We start from the raw sequence: 21,491 nt of genomic DNA, 5'->3' as shown, positions 1-21,491 counted from the left end.
TCAAAATATTCTCCTGATAGCACTCATCATATCGCTTAGGCATATGTTGATATATGTTGACATATGCGCAACATGATTCGACTGACGACAATAAGCCCACCAAATGATCAACAAAATTCCTCAACGAATAAATTGAAAATTTTTTGCGCACTTCATGCTCTATTTCTATTAAAAAACTTAAATCTTTAAAATTGGACCCTCTAATGTTCGAATCTTGGATACGCTACTAGATGTGTCACCAATAGAAAATAAGTATGTTAATCAATACTTAAGTAATAATTTATTTATCAACAACTACGTTATATAATTTACAATATATAATTTAAATAATTGATGTCCTTTGCATTACCCTAAAAGATAATAAAAGTTTGTTAATCAGGATCAGATGGTCTGGCGCACATGACATGGCCTGTTTGGCCGTTCTGACAAGTCAATATGATATCAGTGATTCCGTAGTGCACCATTGTCAATACACGCCAACGGAGAATTAGTACAATTTGCCGCACTCTTCTGAAACTATTAACAATTGTATTATTAATTTCCTATTAAATTCTAAGCTGGTTTAGTAATACTTATCTTCTCATTGTTAAAAAAAATTTAAGCTCAGTTCTCTCGTATTAATCAACAGTACGGTCTCCACAATTTCTCGTGCCATATATAGATACACGTCAAAGTACCAATTTCGATTAACTATAGAAGTTTTCTTGGCGTGCTGTGTAACAATGTAACGTGTTTATATTGTTAAGTTTTAAAATAAGACTATCTCAACCAGATTATAGTTCTTATTTAAATGAGCAATATAAATATTCGTCACACAATATAATTTCGATGGGAGAATACTACCAATATTATGTACAATCAAACTAGGTTTAGGTTGCTTGTGCAAAGCAAAGATGGGTCATGGGAGGGGGTGGGGGGCTTGGGTTAAGAAATTTCTTAGAACGTGTGAAAGGTGACCACAAGAATGATGTTTTCTTTTATCATCTTTCCCTCCATCAATGGTGGCAACGGTGTATTTTTTGTCTTCTGCGGCAAGCAAACAAATTTGGGGGTCCATTGGAGCCTGGAACTGCCTGGATCAAAGTCACGGGAAAAAAAAGGATCCAAATTTCAACCTCCACAGCAAAAGAAAAGACTCTACTTACACTACTATTTATATACTAAACATTCAATCTCTCTCTCATCATCGATCTTTCGATTGTACATCCATCTAAAGTATACGACATACATTGACTTGTAAGTGAATCATATCCACTCGTAACGATGTTAAATTTCCTTGAACTCTTGAGCGCACCTAAAATTGTTAAACTCTACGGCGTATGTCATGCATTAATGTACTCTAGAATAATTAGAGCCTATTGTTGTCTCATTCATCTCTCCCGCCCTTATCCTCTAAGGCAATACTCTTTCTTCTCTTAAGAAATCAGACTTGGAAATGGAAGCTAGCTCTTCTTCTGCTCCAATGGTTTCGGGTTCGGTTTCATCCCACGATCAAGAGAGACTGAACTTGAAATCCATATGGGGGGTTGTCGTTTCGGTCAACAACTTCATCCACAAACTCGTATCAAATGCCAAAACCAGAAACTCTATCCGGATGAGATGCGCCACCAAGTTTACTACTGCTCAAAAACACAAATTCTTTGAGTTCTCTGAGCAGTCTGTGTTATCGAACTTTTACTGGGGCATTGACAGCATCGAAGCCGCAATTCAAGAAAAGTGTTTGGATGAGAAAGCAGCTCTGCTGAAGAAGGCAGAGCAAATGCTGCAGGTTCCCGCGCTGCTCGACGAGCACGGTGTCACAGCTGGAATTCACAACCGGTATTTGGTCTGCTGCTCTTACTTTTACCTCTCATTGGTCAGGAAGCTCCAGGAGGACGAGTGGCAGGTTGCGCTGCATTTCCTGCAGGCAGTGCTGGTGTCCCCGGGGCTTGTTCAAACAGAATTCGCACCAGAACTCTGCGAAAGGCTCTTCCCATCACGCACCGCCAAGTGTGGGAAGCAAGCAACAAGAGGGAGGGGGAACGCGGGGTCAATTTTTCCCTACGTGGAACATGAGGAAGATGAAGCAATAGGGCGGATGGCGAGGGTGTGGAGAGATTGGCTGATGTATTATCAGGTCATGTTGTACGGAGAGACTCCTCGGTGGGAATGTGACACTGAGCCTCAATATTCTATGTGAGTACTTCTCGAGTATATTTGGATGTTAAAGACCTTAATTATAACGAAAACTGAATAATCACTCCTTGTAACAGGCATGAAAAATCTACCAGCTCGTTTTCTTCGAGTACAATTGAGCACTGGGAGGTAAGCCTAATATCAATGTCTAAATTCAAGACGGGACGCAAGTTCGAAAGAAGATTTTCTCTTCTGCACTTTCTGTAGAAGTTTGGATCAGAAAAACCCTTTTGCATAGTATGTTTAATTTGTTTGCTTTGATGCTTAACTCAGCATGTAACGGTGCACCCTTTTGATCCTCGAGAGGATATTGGCGGTGGCATGGGAGATGAAATGAAGACTTCTTCCATCTACATCCGGGAATTTGAAGAATATGAGAAACCTGCAAAGGATTTATATCAAGTGACAAGTTTTAATGTCGAGAAGCTTCAAAGGGGCTCAAGTATCAAAAGACTCCACGATATGTTGAATGACTCGCAATCTGATATGCGGACTTCAGTGGGTTCATGCTCCGATTTTTCTGCTTATGACATTGAGTCAGAGGTTTTCTTCGAAGGACATTACTATCTTAACAAAATTTAGTTACTGAAATAAACCAGTAAGTTTTCGTTTTAAGATTTCATAATTTCTTTGTTTCGCAGGTCATGGATTATGGCGAATGTTCACTGACAACCACAAGAACTAGTGCGGATTTTCCCAGGTCAGAAATTTGTGACTGGTTAGTTCATACTCTCAAATCTACCTATTTTTTGTTTTGTTTTTCTCTTTTTCAGATGAAGAAAACGCGAGTGTAAAAGTCACCACCCAAAATTTAATGTCAGAACTCAATATATTGTACTAATTTACAAGCACTGACTGTACAGGAAGCTGCAGGAGTCAGTGCGTAAAGAAGTCCTGGAAGTAAATAACTCTGCGTTACTTGCCAGCGGATTCGCCAGTTCAATCAAAAGTTTAAATTTAACCCTGTTCGAACACAGAGATAAAAAATCAAAGACCTTTGGGCAGCATTGTATGATCAACCAGATGGATCACCAACAGAGTGGTGCACGAAGAAAGCATAATTTTCGTGGCCACGAAGTAGGTTCACACCCTGCAAAAGACTCCAAAAGTGAACTATTTCATATGACCGAAATGGCAATCTCAAAATTATTGTACTCGGAAGGATTAGGAAAATGGGAGGAAGATCATGTTGTAGAAGTGACAACAATATACGAAATATTGGGCAAAAAGAATGGAGAAAACTGCGCTGTCTTGAAAGACATGATCTTGGATCAATTGCTAGCAGGCATTTCTAGTTCGACAGAGGACATTGTTATAAGGGCATCAATTTCGATACTAACCAGCATTGCTGCAGCAAATAAGTCGGTTATAGAAGATGTCAAGAAGAAAGGTCTGCAGCTGTCTGATCTGGCAAGTGCTCTCAAAAGAAATGTGCAGGAGGCAGCAGTACTATTTTATTTAATGAATCCAACTCCTGCAGAAATTAAGACTTTTGAACTTTTACCTACATTGGCGGGGATCATGTGCACTTCGAATAGTTACAAGTGTAGGTCAGGATCACTGCCGTCTCCTATGACAGCATGCCTGATGATTACTGAAATTTTAGTAACCGCATTCGACCATGCCACGAACAACGTGCACTTGGCTGAAATCAGTTCTCCTAATGTTCTTGAAGGGCTCCTAGATGTTGCAAGGGACAGCAACATTGAAGAATTGATCTCCTTGGCAACTATTCTTGTAAAATGCATACAATATGACGGAGATAGCCGAAGATATATATCGAAATTAGCTCCTGTGGCTCCATTTGTCCGGCTTCTGGAAAGTAACAACAAGCATGCCAAGTTCATAGCACTCGAATTTTTCCATCATGCTCTTTGCATGCCACGGTATGAAAATATTCTTCAAATTCCAATAGATTTTATGACAACAATTCAAGTCATTTAAAGTTTGAATGAAATCAAGAAATGTAGAATTTTAAATAATTATGAGGCTATCCAACATCAAATTCTAATTTTTCAGGTCATCAACTATTACCTTGCTGAAGCGGCTACAACGCGAAGGAAACACGAACATTGTGAACTCACTCATGCTGTGTATCAAAGAATTTGAACCCGAATACCAAGTTTTGGCAGCAAATTTGCTGCTTCATTTAGATACACTAGTAAGTAGAACAAATATCATCAAGCTATGTAGGAATATAACACAACACACACTCCTATTGACAGCGAACGAATATCTGCAGGATAACTCCACTGGTAAGAGTATATTCAGAGAAGAAGCAGTGCAGGTTCTTCTCAAGTCAGTGGCATCTGAAGAAAGCTGTGGTGCACAACAATTATCTGCATTCATTATATCGAATCTTGGTGGAACATATTCTTGGACAGGGGAACCATACACAATGGGATGGTTGGTTAAAAAAGCATGCTTGACTTCCTCGTATCAACGAAATATGATCAAGAACATTTGTTGGTCGGATGATTGCTTAGAGGTGAGGGTTGAACTCGAATGTGTTATAATATAAACTACGATCAATCAATACAAAATGTACCAATAGAGAAAATTGCACAAATTTACAGGATGCTGGAACAGACTCATGGTGCATCAAAATTGCCAGAAGCATCATTAACATTGGGAATCCGGTTTTCCATTCGCTAGCAAAGGGCCTAAAGAGTACAATAAGGAGTGTTTCAAGGGATTGTCTGACAACTGTTGCATGGCTTGGATTTGAAATAGCGAAGAGTCCAGAGAGCGTAAAATATACTGCTTGTGAGATCTTGCTTAGCGGAGTTGAGCAATTTTTGCATCCGGGAATGGAGCTAGAAGAAAGAGTTCTAGCATGTCTCTGCATATACAACTATGCTTCTGGTAAAGGTAATGCTTCTCATTTGTAACTAAAAAGCACAAGATTGTCAGGTGTGAACGTTCAACGAGTAGCACATGTTTATAATTTCAGATTGGTAACATAACGTGAAGAACACAGTTCATTCTATGCAAACTCAAATGGTTTCATCATGTAGGGATGAAAAAATTAGTTCATTTCTCGGAAGGAGTACGAGAATCACTAAGACGCTTGTCAAGTGTAACATGGATGGCGGAAGAATTACATAAAGTAGCTGATTATGTTCAGCCAAATTTATCAGTAAGCACTCAAACTTTGTCTGCAGAATTGTTCGAGAGCTTTCGGATTAGTCTTCCATCAGTCTATCCGTTGCAATTTCAGCGATTTCTTTTCCTTTGTGAAGTAGTGAGCATTACTAACACATTTATGTACTGTCTTTGTTGGAATCATTATAACGGTAAAGCAGCGTATTTCATGTGTTCACACACAAATCCTTGAGGTCGGTGTCATTTGCAGTGGAGCTGTATGTGCCCTCATCTATTACAAGGGATTTCTTTGCAGTGGATACTCAGATGGTTCTATTAAGGTATGATATTTTAAAATTATGTGCTTCAGACACTCAGTAATCATATAATGTATGCATATTCTTATTTTTTGGTGAAGAAACTACATCGATAAAACGTTTTGAATATAATTTTATATGATGGCGCGATCAAATACATGTCTGTGAGTTCATCCAACAGGTATGGAACATCAAGGGGCAATCAGCCACCCTTGTATGGGACGTGAAAGAGCACAAAAAGGCAGTTACGTGTTTTTCGCTTGTTGAACCGGGGGACAGCCTTATAAGCGGATCACTGGACAAAACCATTAGGGTATGGTAAATTTTTGCAGCAGCGACACTTACGTTTCTTCACTTGGTATGCAATGCAAAAATAAATTAAATTGCAAAATGCAACTTCTTTCTGCAGGTCTGGCAAGTGGTTCACAGGAAATTGGAGTGCATTGAGGTGATATCAGCAAAGAAACCAGTTCAGCACCTTAATACGCATGGTCGAACGATATTTGCAACTACCAATGGCCATGGAATTAAGGTACTTACAATGCCACATTACTGATAAATCCATGGCAACTTAGTCCTGAAATAAGCGTCTAGCTAAGAACGACGTATCTTTTTCCAGGTGTTTGATGCATCAAGAAAGGCCAAATATAATTGCAAGAGTAAAAAGGTGAAGTGCATGGCAGTGGTTCAAGGGAAGATTTTTGCAGGGTGCAAGGACTCAAGCATACAGGTCAGTTTAAAGGTCTTGTATAGACTAAATCATGCGCTCGTGCACTCGTTAAAACAACATTAAGTGACATCTCACTGTGTTTAGGAGTTTTCCATCATGAACAACCGGGCGCAGGAGATCAAAGCAGCAAGGAAATTCTGGAAGCTGCAAAAAAGGCCTATCACTGCAATTGTAACATACAAAGATTGGCTTTACAGTGCAAGTTCGATCGTGGAAGGTTCAAATTTGAAGGTAAGGATTACAATTGGAAGCCCACAGCGAGAGAGAGCCTTTCACTTGATTAAACTGTGTACAATATTCAGGAATGGAGAAGACACATCAGACCCCAAATGTCACTAAAAACCGGGAAAAGAGAACGAGTAAAGGGAATGGGAATAGTGGAAGACTTCATATACCTTAACTGCAGCTCAGCAACAAACTGCATTCAGGTAATTGTACTCCGTTATCGCACACAAAATGTTCCAAAACGAAAATTTCAGCATGTCCAATTTTGTTGAGAAACAAACGCTTTGCGAAAACAGATATGGTTAAGAGGATCACAGCAGAAAGTGGGAAGAATTTCAGCAGGAAGTAGAATCACCAGCCTACTCACAGCAAACGACATTATCTTATGTGGTACCGAGACAGGATTAATCAAGGTGTGCACATTAAACCCGTGTAATATAAATCATACGTATGAGGTTTACAAGGGTTTTTCATCCTAATTATGCTATAATTTGAAACTAAAACAGGGCTGGATCCCCTTATAGCATCAAATTCATCAATCAGCAGGCACATACGCGAGAGCAAAGAAGGATGATGCTTCATGTTTATGCCTTATTTTCTAGTTACGTTAGATGCAAAGAGCTAAGCAGTGTGCAGCATTTAACGAAGAGAAATGTTGCGTCATTGAGTCTGCCATATGTAATATGTGAATGTTTGTGCATAGAATTATCTCTACTAATAGAATGCCAGAATATGTTCATCAAGTGATAAATATGATTCAATGGAAAACAATCAAAACATGCCATTCAGGGTGATTATCTGTAATTCTAGTGGTTTTATGGTTAGAGCCTTAGAGGTCATGCCAAATTTCGTGATGCGTCTCACGGTACGAATATAGCGGATTCCAAGTCTCTACATTTAGTTGTTGTGCATTTACCTGCATTTTGCTATATCTTAACCATTCTAAATGAGTTAAAATATAACACATCATTTAACATTAAATTTAATTAGTTTATTTTATTTTCTGCTCCCTTTCCTAAACATACCTTAATTAACCTAGTATAAAAAGGAAACTCTAGGTTATTGGTTTCCGACGAACACATTCAACTTATCTTTTTAGTTTCTCTACACTCTGCGTGCTTTTACTTTATTTTTCTATTAAAAATGTAGCTTTACATAGCTCTATACTCAAATTAGTTTTCAATTTCTACAAATTATTTTTCACACATAGAATTTTTTTTTTTTTTTTTACAATAGAATTTTTTTAATTTAAATGCGAGTATTATAATTTAGTTACTTATCAGCTGAGCTATTTGACTAGTTCATTTGGGTCGGTGCAATTCACCTTCTCATACATTCCATCTCACCATATCAATCACCAAACTCCCTTCCATCTGTCCATTCACGCATTATATCAGCATAGACAACACCCATCTCAACGTTCACTTAACGCATATTCTAAAATCCTTGCACCCAAGGCACCGATAACCGTCATTCGAAACGCATTTTTTCCTTGACCCACAATCATTTTGAAAGAAGTCAAACCAAAATTGCAACTACAATCTTTGCTCGCCCGGCCACTAGGCCGCGAGTTGACACGCTCCCAACAAATCTAGAATGACCAAGGGATCCCGAAATCGCCGGGCCCAATTGCCACTTGGTCGAGACCCATTTTGAGACCGACACAGCCTTCCTTTCATCCCATATCGTTTCTGTATGCTCTTGTTGGTGAATGAACTTGGTGGCGCTCTTGTTGGTGGTGCTTGCCTTATCTTGCCAGTAGGGATGGGCAAAATACTCGCGGTTACCCACCCATTTAAACTTTACGGTTATGATTATGAGTAACTGTTTAGATAATAAACGGTTATGGATATAATCGTTTACCTGTGAAATTTAAATGAGTGATTATTAGTATTAACCGGGTTATAAATGGGTAACCGTTTACTCATTTATTTTATATATGTAAAATTAACACAAACCATGTTCTCAGTCTAATAATACTTAGCATCCAATAAATTAGCAAGGAATTCATCAGTCATTCTCTCAATAAGAATGATGATTCTCATCCACAAGGAATTCGCCAAATTAATTTAAATTCCTTGCGGGTAATCGTGAAATTGACTGAAATGTCTTCGAAACAAGTTTCGTAACCCAATAATACTTAGCAAATATTATATTACCTTCATTGGTAACAGTTAAAAATATCATCCGTAAACTATTATTTCAATTATTGAAATGGTATAAGGACTTAAAAAATTAAAATACGGAAATGTATGATGAATGTACCTATAACGGTGTTTAATTGTCAAAAAAAAAAATTATGACATTTTTTTTTAAATTTTCAAGTTGTTGAAAAACATGAGAAAAGGGGTAATGGTAAAAAAAAAGAAAAAAAAAAGATAAACAGGTTAAAAATGATAAATGGGTAAATGGGTATTATACGGTTACGATTAAATAGATATGCGATTATGGGTATGGTTAACCGTTTATAAACGATTATGGGTATGAAATACAGTACTTATTACCATAGTTAGTAAAATACAGATTTAATATAAGGGTAAATTACATAAAACTACCTCAACTATTGGGTCATTCACAGTTTCATACCCCATTTAAAAAATTTCAATGTCATACCTCATCTACGAATTTTTTACAATTTCATACATTCCGTTAGTTTTCTGTCACTTTTTCCGTTAAATAGTGATGTGACTTTAAAAAATTAAAAAAATAATTAAATATTAAAAAACTTAAAAAAAAATCATTTAATTTAATTTTTTTTGCATAGGGACCTACCTTGCACCCTTTCTTCCCCCTCCCTTTCCTCCCCCACTTCTCTCTCTCGCCGTGCCCAAAACCCCCTAACCCATGTGGGTTTTTTTCATCCGCCATCCCCTTTCTTCCCGTATTCTTTCTCCCTTTTTCCCTTTCATGCTGCAACATTAGCTTCGTTGGCCCCGACCTTAACCTTGGATCCCTTCACCATCTCATCACCTTCACCCCCTAACCTGACCTCGTCGACCCTGTCTGCACCTTCCCTCAGCAGATCCCACCCATCTTGTATCCTCTACACCGATCACTACCTCCCTCCCTCCCCCTCATGCCGATCACCCACCTCACCCAAGCCATGCCATCACTCGATTCCCTCCCTCCTTCCCTCCATCCACACCACCATCGACCGACTCCTTTTTTGATTCCGACTCCGCCTTCACCAAATCGGGTCAACCGGCCCTCTCTCTGCTCTAGTACCACTTCTGCCCTCTTCCCTTGCCCCTCCAAACCCTCAAATCTCTCTGCTCCAGTATGACGCGGAGGACGCCATAACAGTGATTGCATAGGTGGCCGGGTACGAGGAGAGCAAGGAAGAGTTTCAGAAGGTTTCCGGGGTAAGGGTTTTGGTGGATTTGTTGGATGTGGCGAATAGTGGCTGCGGATAAGGGCGTTGAGGGAGGTAAGGGAGAAGTGGGTGCGCTGAGGGAGGTGAAGGAGGAGTGGGTGCGCTGAAGGATGTGCCGGAGAATCGCAGCGGGAATTGGGATCTAGGTTTGGGATGGTATGGCAGCGGGGAGTGGGATCTAGGTTTAGGATGGTATCTAGTTGATTTTGGGTTTGGGGAAGAAAGGGGGTTATGGGCGCGGCGAGAGAGAGAAGTAGGGGAGGAAAGGGAGGGGGAAGAAAGGGTATGTGAGTGGGTCCCCGTGTAAAAAAATGATTTTTTTTTAGTTTTTTAATATTTAATTAATTTTTTAAGCCACGTCACTATTTAACGAAAAAATTGACAGAAAACTGACGGAATGTATGAAATTGTTAAAAATTCATAGATGAGGTATGAAATTGAAATTTTTTAAAGATGAGGTATGAAACTGTGACTGACCCAATAGTTGAGGTAGTTTTATGTAATTTACCCTTAATATAAAGGGAACAATACGTACATGTATAGTTCGATAATTTTTACTTTGAAAAGTTCGGCCATAAAATACGAAAATGGCAAATTAATATGTTTCCAACAACGACTATGGTATCACCTCATATTATTTTCCGACAACGATTACGGTATCACCTCATATTATTTGCCAACAACAACTGTATCATATTATATTGCCACACGCAAGTCTGAGGGGAGAGGTGATGAGTTTTCTAGGCGGTAGAGACGAGTTTTGATTTGAAGAACTTTTTTAGTCCTATAATATTGATTTTTGTATAAAACGGGTATTAAACATTTATGATTAAAAAGTCACGTATATTACCCCATTTTTGAAATTAGTATGGAAGAAGCATTTATTTATTTATAATAAAAAAAAAAATATGTGAACCACATTATTGATAGCTCATTGTGAGGCTAAGCCCACCCATCCCTCTTAGTGTAGATAATATCGTTTGTTAAAAAAAATGTATATATGCATATAATACATGTATAATATGTTGTGTTCTTATGAATGACTTAGTCACAAATTAATTGTTTTGGGGTTAAATTGTAATGAATTGGAGTTGAAGTGTAATTTGCATTTCTTTTGTGGAGTTGGTTTTTATGATTTTGTGACTCTCTATTCAACAAAAAAAGTGTAATTTTTATGATTCAACCTTAACCTTGTTGCAGGATTTCCAGAAATGGAGGATGTAAGATCGGAGAAGATGAACAACAACAATTTCAGTATTTTTTATGATTTTGCTAGTTAAAAGTGTAATTTGCATTTCTTTTGTAATGAATTGGGGTTAAATTGTAATGAGTTGGGCTTGAATCAGTCTAGTATTAGTTCTTATCATTGGGATCATCCACGGTCCTGATTTCCCTTCCATTTATGTCAAGCCATAACACTGCCATTCGATTTTCTGCAATGGATGCTCGTGTAGCTTAACTGGAAGCTTCTATAGCAAAGTTAAGTTCCATGATCGAAGGTGCTGTTTCTAATGTTCTGATACTAAACTCAAGTTCTATTTTGAACAGTTTCACTAGGAACTTGAATTTGGAGTCGACGGGATGTTTTTTTTATGTATGCAATCTTTGATATTCCATCCTCACATCCAGCAACCTTGCAGTCCGATCTATGGAGCACACACTACTCTTCCATATGGACAAGGATTGTATGCCCTCCTTGTTTCTGTTCCCTCCCATGCCCTTCTGTTTGTGTGGTCACGGTTAAGCCACGTCAACATTTTATATTACTATTCATTTTTGTCTTATTATCTCTATAAAAAAATAATATAAAATGTTGACATGGCTTAATCGTGACCACATAAAACAGGAGGGCACGAGAACAAGGAGGGTAGACAATCCTTGTCCCTTCCATATATACCAAACATATGCCGTTTATTCCAATAAATAGTTTATACCCCACTTTCTAAGTTTTGCCAAACATGTGTGGTTTACTCAAATATCTTATATGAATCAAAATTTCAATTTAACAAATAGCAAACATCTTATTGTACTCAAACATATCAATTCCAACAAGCATACAATACTTTATTTATTCCAGCAGATCACACAAACGTTTCATTTATCAATTAAGGTAGAAAAGCATGATTAGTGTAACTTTTTGGTTGTTGCAGTCCTATTAGATTATGAATGTGATTGTGTAAATTCTAGTATATCTTGGAATATCTCTTATATTCCTATTAGGAATAGATTACCTATTAAATGTTGTAATTCTAAAAGGGTAAGGAATTAACCTTCTCTACTACTATAAATAAAGGCACAATGAGGGTGAAATAACACACACCCACAATTACACATCTCTCTCTTTCTCTCTACCATTGCCGCACCTTTCTCTCTCTCTATGGCATTCATAATTGTTCTGTAAATTATGCCTACAACACGTTATCAGTACGCTCTTGACGCTGCGCTAAAGAGAATTTATTCTTCAATTAGGGGATTATTACATTTTAATCATTCTTTTAATGATTAATTTATTATTTTATTGAATTGATATACATGCTATTGATTCAATTTAATTTTTTTGTGTTGAACGTGATACAACGCATTGGATATGCAATTCCGGCTTTCCAAGAGGAATCTTCTACAAATTCAAAGGCTTTTGTTGTTTTCTGCCAATCAAGTATGCTTAAAATAAAGGAAAATATTTGAAACGACCTTATAGCATGAAAACATTCCTTATGATGCATGAATCCCCTATGTTTATATTTTCCTTACGATATATATATATATATATATATATATATTGTGTCACAGTCTGTCCCGAATATTTAATTTTCAACGATGTGAAATGACAGTTTTATCTTTGGACGTGGAAATTGTAGTGTGTATTTGTGACATATTGAGACTTGGATGTTATTTTCTTTGGTTTTGGGTTGGTGACCCACGTGGACCACACACACTCACACTCTCCCTCTCTCCCATGGACTTCACTTTCTCACTTTCTTAGATTCCCTGCAACTTCCGTACAAACTGTACGGACAGCCTTCGAACTCTCCATTTTAGGCACAAATCGAAGTTTTAAAGGTAAGATTCTTGCTCATTGTAACCTCCTGAGTTCATTGGTACCTTTGTTTGGATGTGAATGCTTCGAAAAACCCTAGAACCCGTAACCCAGAAATTTAGCATTATTCATGCGGACGTAAAAATGATTGTTTCAGGGAATTTCAAGCCTTACAAAGCTTGAAGTACTTCGTTTAAAGAAATTGGACGTCGGAATCGTGAGAACGAAGAGTTTCAAATTTGGCCGGAATTATCGAGGCTTTTTCCGGCGAATTTCCGACGAGTTGGAAGTCGAGGCAGGTATGGTTATGTTCGTCTTGTTGAGATCTTTAAAATGGTACCAATTATGTTGAAAATTGTGCAAAAATGAAGAAGTTAGGACGATTTATTTAGTTTTCCAAAAATCGGCGAAGTCACCGGCGACTCACCGGAGAAGACAGAGAATATTCCGTCAGTTTTGACGGAATATGCTAACGGCATTGGCTGACACCGTTAAGAATCTAACGGTATATGCTGGGATGTGATGGAATATTCTTGACGGCGTTAACTGACGCCGTCAGCGTGCCTGGCATGTGCCCGCGCGTGGACGGAGCGTGTTGCCGTGCCTTGGCCGGCGCATGGGTGGTCCAAAAATTATTCAAAAAATTTAAAGATGATCCTGAGGTTGTGTAGGTCACTATGGTATATTCATATACCCAATTTGAGCTATGTATGAGAAGTTATTAGCTAGTTTTGTCTATGTGCTTTAAATTAATGCTTATTCAGTTAATTCGCATGTAGGTGAGACCTATCCCTAGGACGAGCGCGTTCACGGGCGACTCGGGGGCTATGACCATTCGACATACTAGTGAGTGGGCTTTTGGTTTTCAGTATATATTTATATACTTGATATTTTCCCAGAAATATGCGTTTAAATGAAAGTATGCCTTAAATGCCATGCATATGAATTTATATTTCGTATATGATTTGGTATATGATGCATTATATATAATTGTGGTGCTGTGAGAATTATCGATGATGTGATATGTGATTGAATAACGTTGAGCTCATAAAACTGCACTTAGGGTGATTGTGATTTAGCCAGAGTTATGGCACATGCCTGTTTATAATGTCACCTCCTGCACCATATGCTTATATTGGATCCAATTTAGGTGCACAGTCTTATCATACAGACCTTTATTATGGTTCCGACTTGTAGGTGACTAGCGATTTATCGCCTAGCTATTATGTGAGAGTAGTATTGAGCATGATTATATTACACCCATTATTGTCGTACATACCTTTTCATTTAGTTCCGACTCTTGTGCAATATATTGCCGTATAGGTCATTGTAGTGACTCCGGCTAGATTGACTTTTGAGCTATGAATTTAGCCGTACATACTACTACAGGGGTTCCGGCTAACATGTTATATTTCTATGAAATTATTCTTACCTGAATTGCTTACTCTGTTATATCTTGACATGACATACATATGAATATGATTATATGAAACATGAATTGGGTGGATATATTTCATGTATATTTATGTATATGCTTATATCTTGATTCTGGGAAAAATTATACATGTTTACAGTGAGGGGTTAGATATGTTGATAAATGAAATGGTTTTGTAAAACATTTATTTTTGCCCACTCACGTTTTCTGTTTTGCACCCCTCCAGGTTTTAGGTAAGCTTGATGTCGGTGGCCTTGAGGATTTCGGCGGTTCTGACCTATCAAAATAATTGTAGGACATCTTATGGTACTGTATAATTAGTACTTGTCCTACTGGACTGCACCTAGACTTTCTATGCTCTGATTGTTTAGTAGTGCACTATAGTAGTTCGGTTTTTAATTATTCATATATTTCTTATCATTATTGCTTCCGCACTGTGCACATGGCTACGTCACTCTCACGTGACGGCCAGGATGCCTTGATCTCGATCGAGGTGTGTCATATTGTATATGTTAATATATTTGTTTCACGCATTACGCAATTATATTTGTTATGTGGAATATGTGAGTCAAAGTATAGAATCGAAATAAATTAGAAGCAATTAAGGTTTTTTAAACCCTAGATGTTGAAAAAAAAAAAATATTATTTTGGGGGAAGTTATGGTTGAGTCGCGGCTCCTAGCCACGCCAAGCCTGTAACTTGAGCCAGTGACACAGATGACTTCAATCTTGCATTAGCAGCCCCTGTTTGGATTTGTTGTGCTTGTATTAGACCATGCCTGATTGCTTGAGTCTTTCGTGCTGGGCTTCCCACCTACATTTCAGTGTGTCGTTGGGTTTTAAGTGCAAAACCAAAACCAGCAAATATTGGGCTTATTCCGAGCCTCAGCCTACCAATCAACAACCTTCGAGCCTCTGGACTTCTCTCCCACGTTTTGGCTCACCTCCAACAACCTTCTGTGTTGCTGAGCCTGTTTCCTCCCCTCGGCCCATTTCCTGCTGCAATTGCAGCTTGCCTACTTGCATGGGCTGCCCCGTGCAGCCATTATCAGAAGCCCAGCCCGCAGCTTGAAGTTGTAGGGCCCTATTTTGGATAGCAGCCAGTAATCCTTTGCTGGGCTGCCTTTTATTCTCGGCCCAAAGCCAATTTTTGGCTTGTTGTTTTCTTTTTGTTGATGCACAAAGTCGGATGGGTCTTGGAACAACGTAAATCCAACCATGAATCTGCAAGAAAGTAAATAATACAAGATGTATCGTGGTTCACCCCAATGTTTGGGCTACGTCCACACTGATATCGTATTTCTCTGAGAGGATTAAAGAAGAGAGGGTGAGAGCTTCTAAGGGTGAGAGAGTTATTCCCATGACCTAAGAATTGGCCTCCCCCAATGAGGAGAGTGATGAGTCATTTTATAGAATAAGGGCTCCTCACTTATTACATATTTGCCCCTTCATTTATTACATAATTACATTTGAGTCATCCGAGTATTTATACGAGATCTAAATACGGAGGCCCTAAGTATGGTATAAACACTTTTCAACCCATATTTTTGGTGCGCTACTCATAGCACCCAAGCCCAATGTTATTGGACTACGACTTTTTGAATCTAATGCTAATATTTGGCATTTTAAATAATTTTAACCCGAATGTTATAATTATTTTTGCTTCTACAATCGACCCCGTTTGGTCCCGATTTATTGAATTAATTAAAAGTGACATGCAGTTCATTAATTTGATAATGAATCCAAAATTATTGGTCTGAAGCCCACTTTTGGACATTAACGATTCAATAATTTATTTTTATACTTTGAACCGTTGACGTACTTTTGTAATAACGAAGCCCTCACACTTGAGTTCCCGAAGAACCTCAAATCCACTACACTTAAATCAGCATATTGCATTCTGTGTTCTTGCAGAAACCTCTCTTTTATGAACTAACCGTTCATAAACTAAATTGAACCTGTAGCTTCAAATTTAGTGCCTTTGAAACCCGAAGATTTCATAAAACAATACACCCATGAAAATCCGACGTTTTTCATGAAAACCATGTCTTAGAACTCGAATGTTCTAACTTTGATGCTTATGGATGATTCATTCCTATAGCATCAATCACAATCTTGTTCCCTTCAATTCAATGGATTGTCGAACTGTCACAAGTTTGATTTCCCTTATTTGGACGTTTCTAATAGAAACCATTTTCTATGTGGGTACAAAATGTGAATCTCCATTTGACTATTAAGAAGCTGAGAAACCATTGTAGCCAACAATGGTATGGAATAGCTGAATAAGCCTCCGCCATGATCTTCATTTAAAGACTTATGCCCGAAGCATTACAAATGGAAATACCTCCCGAACGAGGATTCCTTGGCTCTTTGGCTCGCTCCTATGAACCGTTTAATCATGAAAGACATTGCCTGAAGCAAACCATGATTACGTCCATGAATAAGTACAATTCTGAAGTTTATAAATCCGATTGAATTTTGACTAGAGAATACTTTTCTCGTCCTTCCATGTTTCTAACTCACCCCTGAAGTAGCAATGTAGAAAGCAGAAGTTTACCAAATTCTCGGATCTGATTACTACCACAAACATATGGTAGAATCAGAGCCTGCCAAGATGTGGCATCATGCCCGAAGCGTGATCCTTGGCACCTAAGACCTAAAACTTCAAGAATAAGGGATAATATTCCTAAACATTAACCCTGCAGAATCTACTTCCATCTTGATGGAAGAGATAATTGGTTATGCACTTATTCGTGCCCCTACCAATGTTGTTAAGGAGTACCATTTTAGTAGTCAATATGTGAGACTAATTTTGCTCCACCGAACATCATTAGAACAACAGAATTTTGACATGGATGGCTTTCTTAGCCGAATCCCATTAGTAAACCATTTACTTTGTGAACATTTTTCCATGTTCTTGGATTCAAGTTTGGTGTATGTTTTACTTATGGATAATCTTATTGATATTGTCCTCGAATATGAGTTAATTGAATCATGTTTCTTAATACATGTGATCGATTCAATTAAACACGTGATTATGTAGGAATGTGAGAAAGTTAGTTGTCTGGATGAATGTGTACTACGCACACTAACTTTACACCTAAATCACATCTTTAACAATGACTTCAGGTCTATCCAACTTGATTAAGAGCATTGGCACGCTCCTCGTTGTATGAATGGTACTGAATTACCATTTAAGGGACCTTAAATTCTCCCTGTCGTTGAGTTTTTAAGGATATTTGAGAGAACAATGATCATAAATGAACCACTGAAGAAAATAGAGTGAAATATCTTTGCACCACCTCTAAAAATGAGCCTGAAGCTTTGATTTGCGGCCAATGGGTTGTCTCCCAACTGGAAACACACACCACATGTGGCCGGCCTGGAGCCTGGTAATTGAGCATTTTACTTGCTTTGACACGACCTTTTAGGACATTTAGGTTGAACAATGATGCTACAACGCATCTCCTTACCCGAAGTAAGGATCTTATGCCTACAAGCACACTTTGCCAAACCTGCTCATTAGGGAAATTGATTTTCTAAATCATCCATCACAGAGATACGAAATCACCATTTTTTCACAGTTGATTCAAGGGAATATATGTGGACTAATCCAACCAAAATGCAGACCATATAAATACTTATGGTTTTGGTTGATGAATCGACAAACTGGTCACATGTTTGTCCACACACATTACTGCTAAACCTCATGGCCGATTAAGGGCTCACCACCCTACTTATCCCTTAAGGTCTGGGAGACTAGATAATGCCAAAGAGTTTATATCGACAATTTTCGATAAAGTATTGCATGTATTTTGGGTTTATAATTGAACATCTAATTCCCATGTTCACCCTAAATAGCCTCGCCTAACGATCATAAAGTGCAATTTAAATGATCGTCTGGATTTTGGTAAACTTTCCAAGTGTTTGATTTTTGCCTAGGGCTATGCAATCTTGTACGCAGTTATGTTGGCTAACCTTGAGGCCTATTGCCACCCAACCTATAGGATGTTATAGTTGGTTACTGGGTTCGAACCTGACGATTTTCATATTTATGCCATTTGGGTGTGCATTCCATGTGCCAAGTTGCACCGCCGCAACGTACCAACTTGGTATTCAAAGAAGGATGTGAATCTTTGTCGATTATGATTCTCCTTCACACTAGCACTCTTCGAGCCCTTGCACGCGATCTTTTTACCGCTCATTTGCAGATTGTCACTTCAACGAGTGATGCAAAATATATAAGCACACAAATTAAACCTTTTTTTTATCAAATGTAGTAAAGTATGTAAGTAGGGATCGTTCTAGGCCGGGGATTAGGAGGGATTGCTAAATCACTTGGAAACTGACTTGAAAACGTAAAAACAAAGTTTAAAACACTAAACTAGACTCAAAGAATGCAAAACTATACTTTAAAATACTAAGATAAACAAAAAGATTCAAAACAGCAAATAAACACTCAAAACTGCCTTAAAAACACTTTCTGGGCAGTTTTGAACACCTAACACTAAATTGGACGAAATTGGGTTATGACTTGACTCAAGACACTTAAAAACACAAACTAAAGTGATTACTAACTAATCTAACACTTTGAAATAAATGGGAGATTGGTTCTTGACGAATTTGAAAACAAAACAAACTTTGTAAAACAAAACAGATTGTAAATGAATTTGAATGAAACTTATGGATGGAAGGCTAGCTAGGAGGTTCTTCTCCACACATGTCACACTTGCATACAAAACGATTTCCAGTTGCTTTTCGATAAACTATGAATACTCAACGCCCCAAATTAACCGTGAATTGCACTAATTAACCCTCAGTTTTCCCACAAGTTATTGGGTTGGATGATTGCATACGACAACCCAAAACATTCCCTACAAGTTCCCTACATGAATTGCATAATAGAGATACAAGCAAGAATCATTAAGTTCTATGAAAAACATAAGCATTGACGAGACACTCGTTACTATGATTTGCATGAAACTTATGCCAAGAATTTACTTAACGTGATTGTGACTAACAACCTTCACTACTTGTGAATATAAGTTCATAACGATTAGGTGAAACTCCCTTATATTCTAGCGTCAAATTCATGCATGAAAATTAAGCGTGCACTCTCAACCAACATACACAAATTAGTTTTTATACGAACGGATAAGTAAATTGAATTCACAACTTATGAATCACAGCTGGATGTAATCAAATCATATTGTAAGCATGAACATAGTTTCGAATCACCCCCTAACTAAGAGGGGTTTAGTTCCTCATACTTGCAATTACACAAAGATAACTTAAATTAAACATTGAAATCAAAGATAGAAAACACCTAGAAACGCTCCAACACTCCCAAGGCTTGGGCATAGGCACGGCACAAGATGTTCCTTCTCCTTCCTTCCTTGCAATAGTCACGGCATAAGAGATTTAGAACAAGTTTTGGGTGGTTTTTATGGTGTAGAATGGATGGGGAATGGTATGGAAATGTTTAGGGTTGATGGGTGGTGTGGCTAGGGGTGGTGTTTGGCTAAATTTTTAGAGAATGGTGATGGAGAGGTGCGGCTAAGGTAAGGGATCAAAATATGTTTTTCTTTGATGAATATGGGAGGTGGTATTTATAGGCTTGAGAAAGGACCACTCCATTTCCTTTGCATGTGAGCTTGTGTGGGTGTGAGTTGTCATGTTTCCCTTTTACATTTACACACACATGCTTCATCATTTCAATCACAAAACACCCACAATTTCTGCACATGCCGTGTGCTCCATGTGCTTGCTGCTGCCATGTTCTTTTCTTTCCATGTGTTTGCTTTCTTTGCCATGTGTTTGCTGCCATGTTCTTTGCTTTACCATTACACTTGCACACACACATGTTTTTTTGCATCATTTCAACCACAAAACACACACATGCTTCATCATTTCACCACAAAACACACCATAATTTCTGCCATGCCGTGTGCTCCCATGTGTGTGCTGCAACATTCTTTTCTTTGCCATGTGTTTGCTGCAACAAGGGGTTTATTTAAAGGGATAAAGGAAATAAAACCCTAGGTTAACTAGGTAAACAGAAATTAAGTCTAAAGCTTCTACAATTTAGGGAATCAAATCAGAAATTTAAAGGAAATAAGCTAAAAGGTGTGGCAAGGCTTTAAAGTAGATTAGGAAAGTGTTTAAATGCAAGATTTAGGAAAGAATGACTCTTCCTTGCACGGCAATGAAGAGTAATGGCAAGGGTGGAGCACACGGCTGGTTGCTTATTTTTGAACACTTCGTTCTTTATTTGTCTTGAATCCAATTCTTCACATCATCATTCAATCCTAAGCTCATTTGATCTTCAATTTCGTCCATCTTCTTACCTCCAAGCATATGCAATCCATTTGATGCACAAAAACTGCTCCAAAAGACTTCAAAATGCACATGTATGCATACTTTGTCCTTAAAACCTGAAAACACATAAAAGTGACTTTAAACACTAAAATAACTAAAGAAACACAACGTAAACGCACGAGAACAAGACAATTAAGTCGCATAAATATGCTCCTATCAACGAGGCAATTTTCCCACTATTAGGGGAGATAAGAATGCCAACGTTCCTGTAGAACGGCGTGAATTTGCATGGATGTTGCCCACTATCTCTCATCTCGATCCCCATACTGCACAAGTATGATAAGTAAGTGCGATAAATTCTAGCTTTCATAATGTTGCTTCAGACACATTCCTCTGATCTAGCTAAAGTGATGAGATCATATACCAGCTGCAAACATGCCTGCAATAGTAGACGTACTTAACGGACGTCGAGTCAATAATGAATCTATACTTGATCGATGTCTCAAATCATTTCTATACTTGGCCTAGAGCAAGACATATCACTCGGTTCATAGGATTCACTTCCCTAGAAGAGGAATACATGACACAATAATGAATCTATACTTGATCGATGTCTCAAATCATTTCTATCTTATGAGATTAATCCGAATTACTCTCGAGACTTGAAGTTCTTAATCCAGTATACTAATTTAGATGAGCTAAATGGAATTGAAATGAGATTACCATTGATGATGTTTTCACTTATATAGTAGTTACCGACATAAATGAAAAACGACGATATCGAACCATGTTCCGTTG

At 38.1% G+C, this 21,491-nt stretch overlaps 1 protein-coding gene across 4 annotated transcripts; it reads left to right on the top strand.

The window, feature by feature from the left end:
- Positions 1–1,075: 1,075 nt before the first annotated feature.
- On the top strand, positions 1,076–7,335 carry LOC103452898 (putative E3 ubiquitin-protein ligase LIN-1). 4 transcript variants are annotated; one of them, XM_017337140.3, is made up of 17 exons: positions 1,076–2,175; positions 2,253–2,304; positions 2,449–2,718; positions 2,817–2,893; positions 3,039–4,061; positions 4,195–4,336; positions 4,418–4,663; positions 4,752–5,046; positions 5,193–5,314; positions 5,481–5,600; positions 5,758–5,889; positions 5,986–6,108; positions 6,196–6,306; positions 6,391–6,537; positions 6,609–6,734; positions 6,828–6,944; positions 7,038–7,335. In XM_017337140.3, the coding sequence occupies exons 1-17, from the start codon at positions 1,436–1,438 to the stop codon at positions 7,053–7,055; spliced, it is 3,861 nt and encodes a 1,286-aa protein (XP_017192629.1). In that variant the 5' UTR covers positions 1,076–1,435; the 3' UTR covers positions 7,056–7,335. The 4 variants fall into 4 exon arrangements, with proteins under 4 accessions (XP_017192629.1, XP_070666702.1, XP_008390650.1 ...); XM_070810601.1 differs by having other exon boundaries at positions 1,183–2,175; positions 2,817–2,875; XM_008392428.4 differs by having other exon boundaries at positions 1,183–2,175; positions 2,817–2,875; positions 5,478–5,600.
- Positions 7,336–21,491: the final 14,156 nt, after the last annotated feature.

Source organism: Malus domestica, chromosome 13, assembly GCF_042453785.1.
Source record: "Malus domestica chromosome 13, GDT2T_hap1".
In the NCBI taxonomy this organism is placed as follows: Eukaryota; Viridiplantae; Streptophyta; class Magnoliopsida; order Rosales; family Rosaceae; genus Malus; species Malus domestica.
Note: the sequence above shows the minus strand (reverse complement) of the source record. Positions and strands in the feature narration are given on the sequence as shown.